Below are 16,138 nucleotides of genomic sequence, written 5' to 3'. Positions count from 1 at the left end.
GTTTGATCGATGTAATCGAACATGTTTGTGTCAGGTAAATCAATCACAAGTCTGCAGAGTCTGGATAAACAAACTTGACACGCATGAACACAAACACTTTACGAGTCGGTGCGATCAATAGCGGTCAGATGCAGTTAACTTTCGGTCAAGTCAAATGTGGATCAAGGGTTGAAGTTACTTTCAACTTGTATTCAAAGGAGTGAGAGATGGAATGGCAGACACTTTATCTATGTTGACATGGCCTGATGAGAATTATTGTGTTGAAGATTGTGTACTGTGTGTGCTGCTCATTAAACAATTGTTTGTTTTTATCGATCCGGCTATAGAGGCCCACTCCTCCGTTGCCCACGGCGATGGAAGAAGAGGAAAAGAGCTGTGGTCCATCAGGCCTGTGGGAGGCGCTCACTCCCTGCAACGGATGCAGAAACTTGGGCTTTTCTCAGGTACACACATACCTCACATGCTTCCGTTCAAACTGTTTTGAAAACCTAACAGGGGTTGACATTTCTCGCCCCATTTATGTTTGTAAGATGGTGTTAAAAGTGAATTTAACATGTAGACATCTGGTCACAAAATGGCATAAAGCAGTACATTGAAAACTGTAACCATAAATGTTTTTTAATTGGTTCAGAAATTATTTATTCTGATATTTAGATTTATTCTCATGACTGAATGCAAGATAATACAGATATGTTTTAGGAACTCAATGCAAACTGCTGTGCCAACAAAGTCCTTCGAAGTCTTCCTGGTTTCCTAAAATCCTTTTATTTTGATCATACTTAAAAGTATGAATGAAGAAATTTGTATAAATAGTTACAAATATTGTGCCGTTTTTTTAAACTGTTATGTGGGATGCAAGGGTTGATGCAGATCTCTGTTTATATGCAGAGGAATTTGGTCATGTCTTCCCTAAAGTCTTAGACTTGGGTCTCATGCGTGTCATGATGTCTTGATGAGGAAGAGGGATCCCCTTCCCTCACACAGGAAGTCTAATTATCCCACAGGAACTGTAATCATGTCACACGCTGATCCGCCCACCTGCAACATGTGAGGAGACCTCCGGCTACCATGGAAACAGGGATGTTCAAGCGAAGATGTCAGCAGGCTGGGGGAGGGTGAAATCCAGCGTGGGGAAGGAGTTGGGTTTCCTTGAGCCGAGAATGATACTCTTGCACCCGCAAACAAATCCTTTACTCCATCACTGGATCTCCTCCACAGGGACAGACACGCACGCTGTTTCCAAGGGGTTCTCGTAGTTGCTAGGAAACACAAAATTCATAAAATGCAAGGCGTGGGATATCCACCCACATCCCGATTGACATATTTGAGTCTCTATCTAAACAGGTGCGTCACAGCACTGCGCAATAACATCCAGAGAAAACAGAGAGGGGGAGAGAGAGGATCTGGGCATCTACTGCCAAAGCCTCTGCTCTTCCATTCATGCCGTTTCTCATTCCTCTGCCTCTTTTTTTATTTTAAATCGTCATTTTGTTTTTTATTCGCGTCATCTTTTCCTGTTACATCCCATATTTGCGCACGTAAAATCCATGCCTGCGCATTTGTTTGTTTCTTTTGTTTGCACAGTTTTTCCCCCATTGCTGCAGCAAACACACTTTAAATCTTTGTGCCAAAACCGTTTTGATTTCAGACAGCATGAGCGCTTTCATCCTCAACGTCTGGTTTGCAATGTTTTTCTCTGAAGAAGAAATTACTGTTTACAAACAAACGTTTGACAGTGACACTTTTGGGTTCTGGCAGCCCTGGTGATGTGGGGATCAAACACCCTGTTTCAAGAAGATTCTTTGAGAGTTGGGTAGATTTCTGTCATTATTGGTACATGAGGACAAATTTAGGATTTAACACTTATGTTCACACTCAGCTTTTCTTCTAATAAGACCTGAATGCTATAGACTGTGTCTGCATCGCAAACAGCTTATGATTTTATTAGCAAAAACAGAAGATCATTGATAATCTAACAAGACAAACGGGACCCAAGCTCCTATAAAAATCAGTTATGACAAAATTAGTTTGAATTTATTATCTCTTTACAATGTTAAACGTATTATCATGCTTAACATGGTCAACTTGTTAAAGAAGTGTACTATGTAGTACTTCTATGCTCGATACACTCCCCCAGTGATCGTACAGGTTTCAGAAAGTTTTTTCGAACATATAAAACTGTTTTGTAACAAATTTTCTTATTCGCTTATTGGACAATTCTCCCGGAAAAGCACGCGGCACGCCCATGCAGCAGCAAGGAGAGCAGGAGAAGGAGCATGCACAGACGTCACTTTCACTTGTGTGTGCGAGAGAGAGAGAGAGAGAGAGAGAGAGAGAGCATACGTTCACGAAGTTCAGGTGTTTGTTTATTCACTGCATTTGGGTGATGAATGTTATATCAACTGTGGATATAACGCTGGATTTGGAGATTGTTTGAAACTGATATATGGAGTCTTCCCCACACTAAAAGATGCCGGACATGAACCGCATGCTGTGAGTCAAATGTCGGTGTTTTGTTGGCAATGGGTGCGCTCGCACGTGCTTTAGTTCAGCCTACCCCTCCCCCCCCTCACGCACCACATGATTTCGGAAGTAATCGTACAGCTGTATGTATCTTTTATAAATGCGATCAAACTAAATACTATTTGAAGATACAAAGTATGCAATACTACTCTATAGGTATTCAAGATAAATAAGAGATTGGCAGAAACCGCGTGTGTTAGGACACATTTAAACTCATATATAAATGTGTATTGGAGCATTAATTATTACAGTATTTTTTCGTACGTTTGAGGGTGTGTATTCAACATGTTGTCACACTTTCAAAAAAAACTAAATGCTGAAATGCGAGCTTGTCTGTTTTAAAGCAGGAGAAACATATTTTTCTTCAATATATAAGCCATTCAAACTTTCATCTTTCATTTACTCATAAATGACTGCGTTTCATTGGTTGTGTTTGATTTATTTGGTTGGTCTCATCCAATTTGGTGATTTTCTACTGTTATAAAAGCCACTAATTACGTTATAAATTCTCTGGAAATAGCGTTTTATGTGTGTATGGCTGTTTGTCTGTTCTAATTGAGCTGAATGGGTAAATGGGAGTGTGTATTAGAGTAAAGTTATGTCTTTTCCTCTCGTTGACTGCTCAGACTGTGTGATTTAGAAGCCGAGCAGGCCCAGTGTTTGCCATTTAATAGATCATTCTGAAAACACTACTGAAATAAGAATCCCAAACGACAGCCTTTGTTTTATGGGCCCATTTAGAGCCCAATCCAGGAGATGGAGTTTAGGAAGGGCAAACTGCATATAAATTTCCCTTAACTAACTTATTAATGGATGATTTATACAAATATGGACGTGTTTTTAGGCAATTCTACCAATAAAAGTATAATTTACAACTAAGCAACCATATCGTTAATCCATGGGTCTGTGCAGTTGTTCTCTTCAAAACATTTACATAAAACATTAAAATTGTATAAACATGTTATGCTTGTCCTTCTACAGTGAGGATATTGACTTCATATTATCAATGTTCAGATTATACATAAAGATGTATTAATGACTAGCTTTTGTATGTTAAAGAAAACATTTAAGAAGACATTTAAAACCAGCAGAGCGACTGCAGTAAACATTTCTACCTCATTTTCATTGTAATCCTCATCTTTGTGCATCCGTGACTCACGTTGGGAATTTCTGAACCCAGACCGTAGCTTCATCCACCACAGGGTTTCATTTCCGTGCTCTCCTTTTTGACGCTGAGAGATAATTAGGCCATCAAATGAATGTGAACTTCTTGCGACTGTGATGTAAGTTAGTCCCGCTTGAGGAAGTTCTCATGTCATGTTTGTCCTCTCCATCTCAAAATGCCTCCAGTCTCTCCACTGGCCCTTATGGAGTGTCTTCTATGAGTGTGTGTGGTCGACTACTGCGATTTTTTTTCCTTTTTTTCTGTACTTCATGTTTATTCACATTCCTTGTGAAAATTAAGCGTAGTTTACTATTGTAAAAGTGTAGTAATCTGTTTTTTTGGTGAATTGATTAACATATGTAATACCACAGTTTTATAATAAATACCGTGGTTAAACTATGGTAATTGTAACAAAACCATGGTTCATTTGTGGTTATCATTGTAACTCATTTCTGACAAATAGAAAGACACTAAGAAGGTACAAAAGTAGTACTTATTATATTTCTACCTCAGTGGAAAAACTACCGTTAGTCCATGAAACTTTGATTTATTGTTATAACCTCATGTGGCAAGGCATTCTTGCACAAAAATTGAAAACAGAATGAACCAAATCACAAAAGGCCTTGTTGTTCTTTTGACTGTCTAATGTGTGAATTGAGTAACACAATGTTCTGCACTGTTTGCTTCTCCTGTTCAACAAAATATATTTTAATAAGACAACAACGGCTAAAAGAAACAGTTTAACAACTAAAAAATGTTCTACTTTCCTTCAGCACTAAGTATGTCAGCAAGTTGAAACTTATCACGCACACTTATAAGAGCCTTCAGGGCTTTATTCCTTAAATCCACTTTAGTCATCTCAGCTCTTGCAAGGAGTGTATGCTTGAACTTTGACCTGCAAATTTGATAGTCAGCTAAGTTACACCGTGTGCTTTAGCGCCAACTCTCGCGCCAAATCCCTGAGTTTCACGTCTCTCCGGGTCGAGCCGGTGTGCTTTGGAAAAGTGTATAACAGTGTCTCAAAGCTCTCTCAGCTCTGAAAGGTCGTGTCGGGAGCAGGTGCTAAATCTCCGGAGATATTTAATGAGAGAGTGAATTTCCAGCCATTTGGTATTTTATAACAGCTCCAAGTCATTTCTTGGCCATAAAAGTCGTTTCAAAGCATTTTGTTGTAGATCACAGTAATGCATGCGCTTCTTTTGTGGTCTCAAATGTATTACTACATATCATTGCTCGTGTTGTTCTTCTGTAGTTTTTTGTGCTTAACGTTGCTTCTGTTTCTAATGAAACCTATCAATGATCACATTGCAACACAATTGTGTAAGCCAAAGGCTGTTCTCTACCAGCAAACCACCGGTATCATTTCTGCATGCGAAGACGGCCTCAGAGGCACATGACCGCTCACTTACGTTACTTCTGTCCCCTTCTATCAATCCCTCTATCTGTTCCGAGAAGGTCTCTGAGGGCTCTTTATGCTGTGAGGTCCTCCTCCAAAATATGCTTTGCTCAGATAAGAAAAACACAGGAAATGACTTTCAAAAAGGGGTTTCACATCGGACACTGTTTTGACCGTCTGTACACCAAGGAAATGCACAAATGAGAATTCACATGACGGACGGATTGATTGAGTGAAACACACGAAGAGAACCGGTTAAATATGAGCAGCGTGCAGGAGGATGTTTAATTCAGCAGTAAAAGTTTTGTCAGGCCCTCTGACGTCCGGCTGAAGATTGCAGGCGTGACCGGGGGCCGCCCGGGCACATTTCCTATTTGGATCAGTGTCCAGCTCCAGCACGCTAATTACTGACCCGAGCTGCTGCTGTTTGTTTGCAGCCTTCCTTTTTCAGAGACAAAAGTTCAGTTCCTGTCTCTTGTGTCAGACGTAGAGAGAGGCAGACAGAGAATAAGTCTTGTGTTCACGGACAGTTGTGCACTGTGGGGTCATTTCGTATGTCCGCCGGAGGGTTGTATTTTCACACTTATAGGGAAGACATGAGGAGACTACAGAGATAAGCAGGTACTGAACTGTTTTATCATACAGTATTTATGGAAAATCTGCTGTGTGTGTGTATACGTAAATATATACTGTAAATCCGACAAACCCCCTTTTGGGACGTCATTGATGAAGAAATATGTATTTAAATAAATACAGAAAATATTTTCAGTTAGTTTTAAGTAATTCTGGCACGTTTTGAGGTTGTGACAGTGAGACTGAAGGAGAACTGTGTGATTATGGCATTTCTCATTGTTTGTGGTCAAGCGTGTCCGTTCTAACGAACGAGGCAGGAAACCCCAAATTCAAAGCCTGTCCACTTCCTCTTCTTCCTGCTATCGAGAATATTCCTCAGCGTAGACCTGGCATCTTGCTCGCTTCCAGAAGGAATTCACACCCGGAGTCTAAAAGTAAGTTCTGTTGAATGCAGCATTGATCTCTTTGTGTTGAGTGGTCTGTGTGGATCTTTGGAGGGCCTCGGTTCTATCTCGATGAATCTCCGTTTAGTGAAGCAAAAAGGTGAGAGAGGAAAATGATAGTTAGAGAAAAGCAAGGGAAATGGGCGGTTGCATGCTACGGACAAGCAAAAGATGACTTCTTAAAGCGAACATCACTATTGTTATACTTGTTCAAATTATTTATGTTTAATTAATATTATGTTATAATGAGGATGTTTGTTGTCTTAATAAATAATATGACTTGAAATAGTCATATTAAATATTTATATTATATAAAATATTGTATTTAATTCTTTAATTTTATTATTGCTAATATTATTAAACACATATAGTCATAGGGACCAGAATATCAGAGAGATTTGATGGTGGGTATTTTTGACCAGGGATGTTAACCAAAAAATTAGCAACCACCAGAACACCTTAGCAACCGGTAACCAACACCCTAGCAACCACCAGAACACCTTAGCAACCGTAGAGCAACTGTCTCCAGCATTCTTAACATCATGGAGAAAACGTTTATACAGCCGTGCACTACTCTTATGTCCTCAGAAATCTGTCAAAGTGTGGTTCATCACATGATGGCATGTGACCTGTCTCATATAAGACTAAACACAGAATGTATTCAAACACTCAATATCTGTAGTTTAAATCATGATGGTTGCCAAAGCCAAACTTTATCATCCGTGATGTGATTCAAAATGGTCCTGTATTCATATTCAACTGTGCTGCACTCCTTCCTCACGATTGTTGTAATTGAATGAGCAGACGATTTAATTGACTCTGTATTATGACTGCGTTTCATAACAGTTTAACCTGTTTTAAATCACCTGTGTCTTGCTGTGAATTGCGTTTTGTTAGCCTTTTAATTTACTCATCGTGGAGAGCTAATTTTTGGAGTCTATATTGAATTAAATTAACAAGTGAATCGTATTCGCATCAGAAAAGAGAGAAAGATGTTTCTTTGTACAGTGTGATAAATGGCCCGGGCCCTGAGCCCAGTGCATGATGGATGTGTCTAATGCTTTGTGGTTGATGTAGGATTTGGGGCTGACAGGTAGAGTAATAGATGTGTGAGAAGAAATCGATGGGGTTCATGGGAAATAAGTGAGATGACAATAAGACCTGCTTGGCCTGTGCTATGTTTACTTTGAGGGATGGTTGCCCTCACACGCCTGCTGGGCTGTATCCACGAAGACAAACAGGCTGCAGTCGGCGATGCCAATGTTTCATTGAAATTGATGGAACCGAGTCTCATAGGTGGACATTTATCCATGTCATTATGGGCGCTGGATGGAACATTGTCAAGTGTTTTTATGGCACTCTTTTTAAAGGAGATGTGCTTGATTTTCGAAATACTTTCTGCTTATCCAGACCAGACCGTCTGTTTAACCAACCAATAACAGACGGCGGAGTGTCGGAAACCATGTCTGAAAACAACAGTCATTTTTTACGCAGTTCCATTTGGTGGCACGGAAATGACACGCTTCACCTTTAATGACTCACTTTCTGTTAATGTGTTTGTGTGCAGGACAAGCGATGTGGTGAAATTGCTCATTCTCCGTCACTGGATGTCTTTTTACCGGTGGATGAGGACAACCCTTACGAGTCAGTTGCCACAGCTGTCACACGCAAACCCTGCTCTCTGGACATCCACCTTCACAACGCCAGCCCTCGCAATGGTTAGTTGACCGCACAACGGATGAAAACCAATGACATAGATTGAACGTTTACACATACAGTAGACATACAATACAAGTCAGTTTGCATTGATGATCACAATTGATTTGGGTTGTGTTTATGACTAAAACTGAATTTTCAATGGGAAAACATGAATTTTTTTATTTAGGTTCAAGATTGTGAAGAAAACATCTTCAATTATCTTCAAACGGTTAATAAAACGCATTAGATAATGAAACCTTCAGTTGACAAACACAAAATGTGAGGTTTCCATCTGTTGTAGAGTTTAGACAAATAAGCGTAGATCTCCTGCCGCAGTTCACTCCTCGGGCATCATTCCTGCGGTAAGGGTTAGGGTTGTCGTGGAAACAGCTTTAGACTTACCCAGAGAGGTTGGTGAGTCACCTGCAAGTTGTCATGGAGACGCAGCGAGCTGGGTTGCCTATAGGCCGGTGATTCACACCTGATGTAGTCTCTGTTATCTTCTAGACGACTCTATTAATGAAGTCAAACAGTCCAGTGTATGTGTGTGAGCGAGAATCAGCGATCAGAGTTTTACTGGATTCCTGTAACTTTTGATAGTGCTGTTTGTGCCTGTGCGGATGTTGGCCTGTATTTTTGGGACAAACTGGATTTTGACCAGTTCTATTTTTAGATCTTCAGTGTCTCTACAAGCACAACAAGACTATTCTCTCCCCTATTATCAACAATGCTGTTGTGTGCAGTACGACAGTTAAGGACTCTAATACCAGAATACCAGAAATTAAATTTTAATAACACAGGTTATTAAAGGGATTGTTCTTCTAAATTAAAATTCTATCATCATTTACTCACCCTCACGTAATTTCATACCTGAATAAATTTCTTTGTTCTGCTAAACACAGAGAAAGATATTTGGAGGAATGTTTGCCACTTCCAAGACTGGAACATCAATAACTACCATAATAGGAAAAATGTAATTGTAGTCAAAGATGTTCCTAAACTGTTCTGCAACATAAATAATCTTGTGTTTAACAGAACAAATAAAGATACATATCTTTTTCTACTATGGGAGTGGATGATGTCACAGAACTGAAAATTTTGGCAAAAACAAACTGTACTGGTGGAACAATTCTGATGCTGTATGTGCTATTGTTAACAGTAGACACTTTAAAGATAAGATAAATAGAAACATGTCTTTATAGTGCACCTCTCTAGGTCATTTCCTGCAAATTTCACTGCAGAATGTCAACCACCTATTATCTCTTCCTCAAATAACGTCAGCCAACAAAGCAGTGGCGTCTTGTTTGATAATAGCTGCTCAATAACAGTGAACTAAACTTCCAGAGATTGAAATTTTATATAAAAAAAGTTTAGTTAAGATTAATTTAAGATAAGACATGTAAATGTTCTACTCGGTTTCTTTTGCTTGTTATCAGAAATAATCTACAGTCACTATTTTTTGCGAATGTGTACCGGAAGTTGAGGGCAGGCAATGAAATCGCGCATGTGCAGATACATTTCTTTATGTTGTCACTATTAAACCACACTATACTAATAGTATTACGTTTGTGGCCAAGTGTAAATGGAATATTTGATTAATTATAAAACTGGTGAAATTAAATATGAAAAGGTCTAGAAATACCGTCCTGAAGGTGAACTATCTGGCCTTTGTCACACAGTTGACAGTCCAAGATCATTTAAAGCAGTTATTGCAAGAATGCCGCATTGTTTTTCCGCTGTCAGACTGTGTCTGCTTTGGGATTTGTTACGGATTTATTAAGTGGCAGCTTGTCAAAAACAGGATTTAGGTGGAAAGAGGCAAGAAATGTGACTGGCTCAGCATAAGTCATGTAACAGCTGCCTTGGCCTAACTTACTCCCTTTTTTACTTCATTTATGTAAACCTGTATTTTCTGCCCTATCTCCTTGTGTTTTTGTTAACATAAATGAATAAACCGAGAAATGGCATTTTAAATAAAGTTGAGCATAAATATAAAAGGTGGCCATTAAAATCTTCAAGGTGGGCCGTCCTAGAATTTAGGGTCCTAATTCTCCCTTCATGCACTGCCAGAGTTATACACTTCATTTTGTGCTTTGATTAGTTTTCTGGTAAAGATTGTTTTTTATTGGTTGACAATATTGGCAGGTCTATAGAGAGCAACATTTTTGTTTGAAAACCCAAAAGTGAGTTAGCATTGTAGGACTTCTAGTTCCATCGTTCCAAAGTCTATCACTGTTTCTACACCGGATGCGACCGGCATGAAGCGACACGACAAAAGACATAAGAAATGAATTAGAACCCATTATAAGAAAAAAAATCCACAATGGATGCGTCCGGTGTAGTCACGGTGATGGATTTTTTAAATTGGATTTATGGTAAATCACCCGAAATAAGGTCTGTGGTAAACAAAAATTCTTTATTCTATGACAAAACACACCAATTTTAACACGCTTGTAATTGTTTTAAGCATTATTGTGTCTTAAAAACGTTTGCAGTCACCCAAAACACAACGCATGGACACCAAAGTTACAATTGCAATTTCAGCCAAATGGATGCTGATTAGGTAGCAACGGCGTTAAAATCATCCAGTTAAAAGTTGTCCTACCCCTAAAATAATTTTAGAGACATTATTTTAAGGTCAAAAACTTGCCCGTTGTTGCTTTAAAACGTAGAGTAATTACTTACCAGGGAACACATTTTTAATAAAGTTTTAAAGAGTTCTATGGTGATTGTGACGTTAATATAAATCGAGCTTGGCATTGTCTGTTTATAGCATTGTGTTAGCTTTTTACTTCTGCCGATTGTATTTCGACTTCCAAAGTAAGAAATGTTGTGTTTATTTGTATAGATTATTTTGTAAAACGTGTAAACATCATAAACATTTGTTAATCACAGAGCTTAATTTTTCAAAAGATCTTCCAAAAGTCTATGGGAAAAATGCGAGTATATGTGAGTATATGTCTTTAATGGGAGGAGTTTTGGAAGAATGGGGCAGGTCTGACAAATTTGCTAGTTTTGCAGGAACATTGGCAGGAATATTTGCATAAAATTGCATTTATATGTACCGCAGCGTTATGGACAGTTCAATCATTGGATTCCTAATAATGCCTGATAGCTGTATTTGTGACTAATGGATTTCTAATAGCTTTGCCACTAAAGAGTCCTGGTCTTGCAATGGCTCCTGCATGCCTCATTTCTCCCTCGGTACTGCGGCTCTGAGAGGTTAATGGCTAATGGCTGTAAGAGTAAAGCACAAGTCGAGTTCATCTACGGCTTCCTGCCCATTACCGACAGGGTCAAGCCCCAGCGAGCGTCCTACGGCAGTCACAGAGCCCCCCGCTGATATCGCAAAAACAGCTGCGAGGGGTTTTTGCAAATGTTGTTTTACGCAGTAAGCAAATGTAAACTAGCGCACGCGATAATCAAGTCGGCCATTTTGTTTCTCAATTATTAACGCACCTCAGTTAAGCGGCACATGAATATTCTTATCTCATTGCATAGTAGAGGAAAGAGACCATTTTAATATTCTTGACACCATTGTGTGTTAGGAGGAAATTAGCTGGTTATAGATGTGTATGTCCAAATGGACTACTAGACTCACTTAACATTTCTCTGGTTCATTAGTCTGCATGGTGTTCTTGTGAATACAGAAATGTGTATATATATATATAATCATATGCTTCTTTAAATCAAAATTTTCTTTCCCACACACACTTTCACCCAAGACTTATATTTTTTTCTTTAAGATATAACGTAAATATATAAAAAGTAAATTGTAATTTCTACACTGTAACCAAAAACTTTGCCAACCTTGCAATAATTGAATGACATTAAAGTAGAAAAATACAGTTTTTCGAATATTCATTTTTCATTTTTTTATATGTTTTTAAGTTTTTTTTATTTGTTTCTAATTCTAATTGAAGATTTTCCCAAAGAGATTTGTGATATTGGCAAAAAAAGGAATATCTTGATTTCCAGTGAAAACCTCCTAAATCAAAAGAAGCATCCTTAAAACAGCAGATTTATGAATAAAATGCCTTTAATTATTCGTAAATCTAGAATTTTCTGAACCAAGTTGGCATATAAAGCATATTCATATTTTTCTAAAAATACTGATTAAGAAATGGCTTTATTCTATGTAGATGCTGACAACATTTCTTGTGACTTGCTCAGATTTTAGCTGCCAATAAACAGATCTTAAAGGCAGACTATCAGAATTCGCTTTATTCACCAATTGTGTGCAAACTCAAGAAATTTGTTGTGTTTTTAAGGAGTTCTTGGTACATACATGCATGACTTAAGAACAGAAGGAAGATTCGAGGAAAAATTAGGATACGGTGTCGAATGGATATAGACAAATTGGGCTTGAACAGTCACAGGTCTTATGTACTCTTGATAGCATACGTTTCATGCGTGTTATTTTGTGAGTGATAGAAATTGTTTTTCTCTCTAATTTTGGGGAGCAGTCGGATGTGTCCTGCTCTTTCACTCTTACCTTCTGTCTGTTTTATCCCTCATTCATAAAGAGAGATTTCACTCTGGGAAAATCTGCTTGGGTGATAAAACAGTCTCGCTGATGCACCGTAGTGTGTGTATGTGTGAATATATACAGTACATGTGCTATTTTTAGGTTATGTGCTTTGAACCCAAATCGCATAAACACATGGCGTGTTTTATTGCTTTAAGGTATTGGATCTCGTTTCACATCATATGTGAAACAAGGAAAAGCAGTAAGAATTAATGTCATATAAAAGTCAAGCTTCACTTACATAAAATACCTAATATATACACACACAAAACACACACATTGATGTAAAACATGTATTTTGTGCAATTTTAACAGACATAAATGCTGTCATATGCATGTATAGGAGTGTTTTTTTCTATTTATCCATAATATCTATGTGAAATAAAGCACACGGGCACACAGGCCTTCATCCGGGCTAAAGTAAAAGGAAGTGTATTTTTGTCAGTATATATTTTTCAGTCGTGTTGATTTATGTTGAGTTCATTTTTGTGGTTATTAACAGCATGCAACAGTTTAAAAGCTTAATTTGTATATTTAAACCAGAATATTTATTTGCAAAGCATAATGTTGTAGCAATTTTCAACAAAAACTAATATTTTTGAAACATAACAAGCACTACCATTTATCTATTTGCTTAAGTCTTGCATGCGCTCTTAGTTTGTGTGTTATGGCTAATGGTGCAAAGTATCAGCATTAGATGCTCAGTTTTCATCTGTTTCTTTAGCTTTTGAAGACACAGGCTATTGCTGTATCTGCATTCATTGAATTTCCCCATGATTTAGTTTCTTTCTGTAAGCTCTTTCCATCTCCGGTTACGCTGGCCGTAAGTAGCACTTCATGCAAATGACTTTTAAATCGATGGAGGAATACATATCTCGGACCTATTCCATCACAGCGATCTCCTCAGGGTCATTGTTTTTAATGTACTGTATGAACCCAGCTGTTTTAATTTCAGCCTTTTTTCTCTCTCCGAAGGCCACTTCTCGCATGTGTCGGCCAGTGATGCAGAGCGAGGTAACCATGGCGACCACACTACAGGCCTGACTCCTGACTGCTCGCCTCCTTCACCTGATACGGCCCTGAGGAACATCGAGAGAGTCATCCGCCCCCAGGTACACACACACATGCACAGAATCGTTCTTTAGTCTATTATGTTGTTGGGCTCTCAAGGTTAATGGTGCTTTTTAAGATAAAACACAGTCTGGCTGTTACCATCTGAGCATCTGTGTGTGGGAGTCACACACATGCATACACACACACAAAAAAACACAAAGCTGCTGTTTCTTCAATTTACACTTTAATACTCGGCATTCGTCACCTTAGTTATATGGCTATTATAAATATACACATGCCTGATGGGTTGATTCTCTCTATGCTTTGAGATATGATTGTCCCGCAATGCCCTCGTGTTCACTTTTAATTCAAACTTGAGGGTTTATTATTGAATAATCATCTTTTACGCTGTAGTAATACAGTATTGTTAAAGCAGTCCTTAAAGAAGAGTATCTGGATGTTTTAAAAGCCACACTAAAGGCATGAGTGTCATTGCATTAGATAACACATTATCAAACCTACTGACATTCATTAAAAAAATACAAGAGGACACTTCAGTAACAATTCAACAAGAACACTTTTTAAACCAAACATTTCACATCAAGAGGTATGTAACATCGTAAATTCAGAAACAATACATTCATGTTCCATAAATGTAGATGAGCAACTTCTGAGTGTCATACTTTACACTTAAAGAAACAGTTTTCCTACTATGTAGTCAATGGTGGACAAGAACTGTTTGGTTACATGCATTCTACCAAATATCTTTGTGTCTTATCAGAACAAATAAATGTATATAGATTTGGAACAACTCGAGGGTCAGTAAATGAAAACACAATAATGCATTTTTGGTGAACTGTCCCTTTAAGGCTTCAGGCTTTCACATGGTCAGTTTTTGCGAAGGCAGATTCTATCTACCTGTGACATCCCACAATCCTGTGAGTGCAGTTTGGTGGTTGGTGAAGAAAACAAATGGAGTTTGATGGTGTTAATTAAAAAATTATACATTTTATAAAATGAAGGTTTATTATTTATAAACTCAGAAGTACTTAAAAGCGGTTGCTAAATAGTAGTACATATTTGCTTGGTTATCTCTTTAGCTCACTCTTATTTCACAATGTAGCATCAGCCATTATGTTAAAATCCATTGAAAGACAGCAGTTGATTTGATGTTTTTTTAATCTAATTTACATTTGTACATATAATACGTGTGCTGTAGGTTTCCACATTTTTAGAGCTGCTTTAAACAAGAGTCTTCTTTTAGATCATCTCTTTCTGTCTTTTTCTCTCAGTCGGTTTCCAGCTCTCACCGCTTGCGTCTTATTATTCTGTTAGACGAGTATGAAAGGGCTCTTTTTTCTTCCTATCAGAGTCATGTTTGTCCTCTTTGTCTGCTACAATCCCTCGTTTATCTGCGCTGGCCCACTTTGGGCCGCGCCGCCTGCGTGCTCAGTACCCTCAGGATTAGAAAGAGACTGAACTGCGCGAGTTTCCCCAGCGTTTTCGACAACAGGGTGCTACACAACTCCACAATGGCCCGCTCAGATATGTGACGTGCGCTGTGTCCTTTCATAAAGATTATTCCGTGTTTCAAACTGTGCTTTAGTACTGCTGAATGCTGTCCATCTTCAGCTGGTGCCGAAGCAGTCACATGTGGAAAGAGACGGCGAGAGTTTGATAAAATAGATTTTTTATCGGTGTTTGCCCTTACTTGGAGAGCTATGGGTGATTTTTAGTTAGTCGAAATCCAAAGAGCTCGTCTCAAAGTCTCAATATTCTGTTTTGGTGTCAGTTCCCTCATTCATTGTATGTTTATGTGATGTATCGCCAATTTTCTTGTCTCTCAAGTGCCATTAATCATACGTCTGGGAGCAAATAGCGACGTCTCAACAAACCGCACGATTTGAGACATCAGTCATGTTTCGCAAACAGTGCAGGGAGAGTAAGGCACAACATTTATTTCTTTGGGACAGAGGTGTATCAAATTGTTAAAACCCAACTCGAAGAGAAAGAACAGCTATATCTATTCTTGATAAGGGAACACTTTACACCTCAATTAAAAAAAAACTCGTTTTGGTATTATTAGTATTCAAATTCCTCATCCACTCGCAGCTTAACACAAGCACATCTTTGTGCTAAATCAGATCTCATTTACCTTTTTACATCTAAGTGCTGTGAATTTGTGAAACCTGTTGCGCTACCTGTTGCGACGTACCTTGCTAAAACGTGTGCGTAGCTGAATTATCATACAGATGTGTCTGAGCACTCATCGCCTCTGAAGTGAGCTACCATCAGAGCTGATGAGCGCTCCAGAACATTGATGGGACAATCGAGCACTTTGTCTAGTCACGTACAGTATGATAATCATGAGCTTTATGGCCCATACAGGTGTGCCTCTCATAACCAATAGAGAGAGGATGGGAAAGAGAGAAAATGAGAGATCATTGCTTCCACCTGCATGTTAATTCTTACATAAGTTGTTCTGTTCTTGTTCTATTTGATTGCAATCTACTCAACTATATGTATAGAAAATTGATTTATCGATTGAATGAATTTGTTGATTGGAGATGGATTCATCATGGGTTCAACTATTTCATGATCGTAATCTACCTTAACTTTGTTTGGCCGCATTTATTATATAAAGTACAATGAATAGTTGTGTTAACAAACGGACAGTAATTAACCTTTGTAGTAAAGCAGAAAGACATGGATAAATGTGTTCTTTTGTGTGATATTCTTGTGGACAGTAAAAGCTCTTG

At 38.3% G+C, this 16,138-nt stretch overlaps 1 protein-coding gene across 7 annotated transcripts in view; it reads left to right on the top strand.

Moving 5' to 3' along the window:
• The window catches only part of anks1b (ankyrin repeat and sterile alpha motif domain containing 1B), a 134,598-nt gene that overhangs the window by 50,574 nt on the left and 67,886 nt on the right, over window positions 1-16,138 (top strand). For all 7 annotated transcript variants that reach the window (XM_056747552.1, XM_056747548.1, XM_056747550.1 and 4 more), the window contains 3 exons: window positions 327-443; window positions 7,668-7,818; window positions 13,302-13,438. In XM_056747552.1, coding sequence (XP_056603530.1) covers window positions 327-443; window positions 7,668-7,818; window positions 13,302-13,438 — 405 coding nt within the window. The remainder of the gene's footprint in view (window positions 1-326; window positions 444-7,667; window positions 7,819-13,301; window positions 13,439-16,138) is intronic.

The sequence above is a fragment of the Triplophysa dalaica genome, chromosome 5 (genome assembly GCF_015846415.1).
Source record: "Triplophysa dalaica isolate WHDGS20190420 chromosome 5, ASM1584641v1, whole genome shotgun sequence".
Lineage (NCBI taxonomy): Eukaryota > Metazoa > Chordata > Actinopteri > Cypriniformes > Nemacheilidae > Triplophysa > Triplophysa dalaica.
The sequence above is the reverse complement of the archived record's forward strand: the minus strand, read 5'-3'. Positions and strand labels throughout refer to the sequence as shown.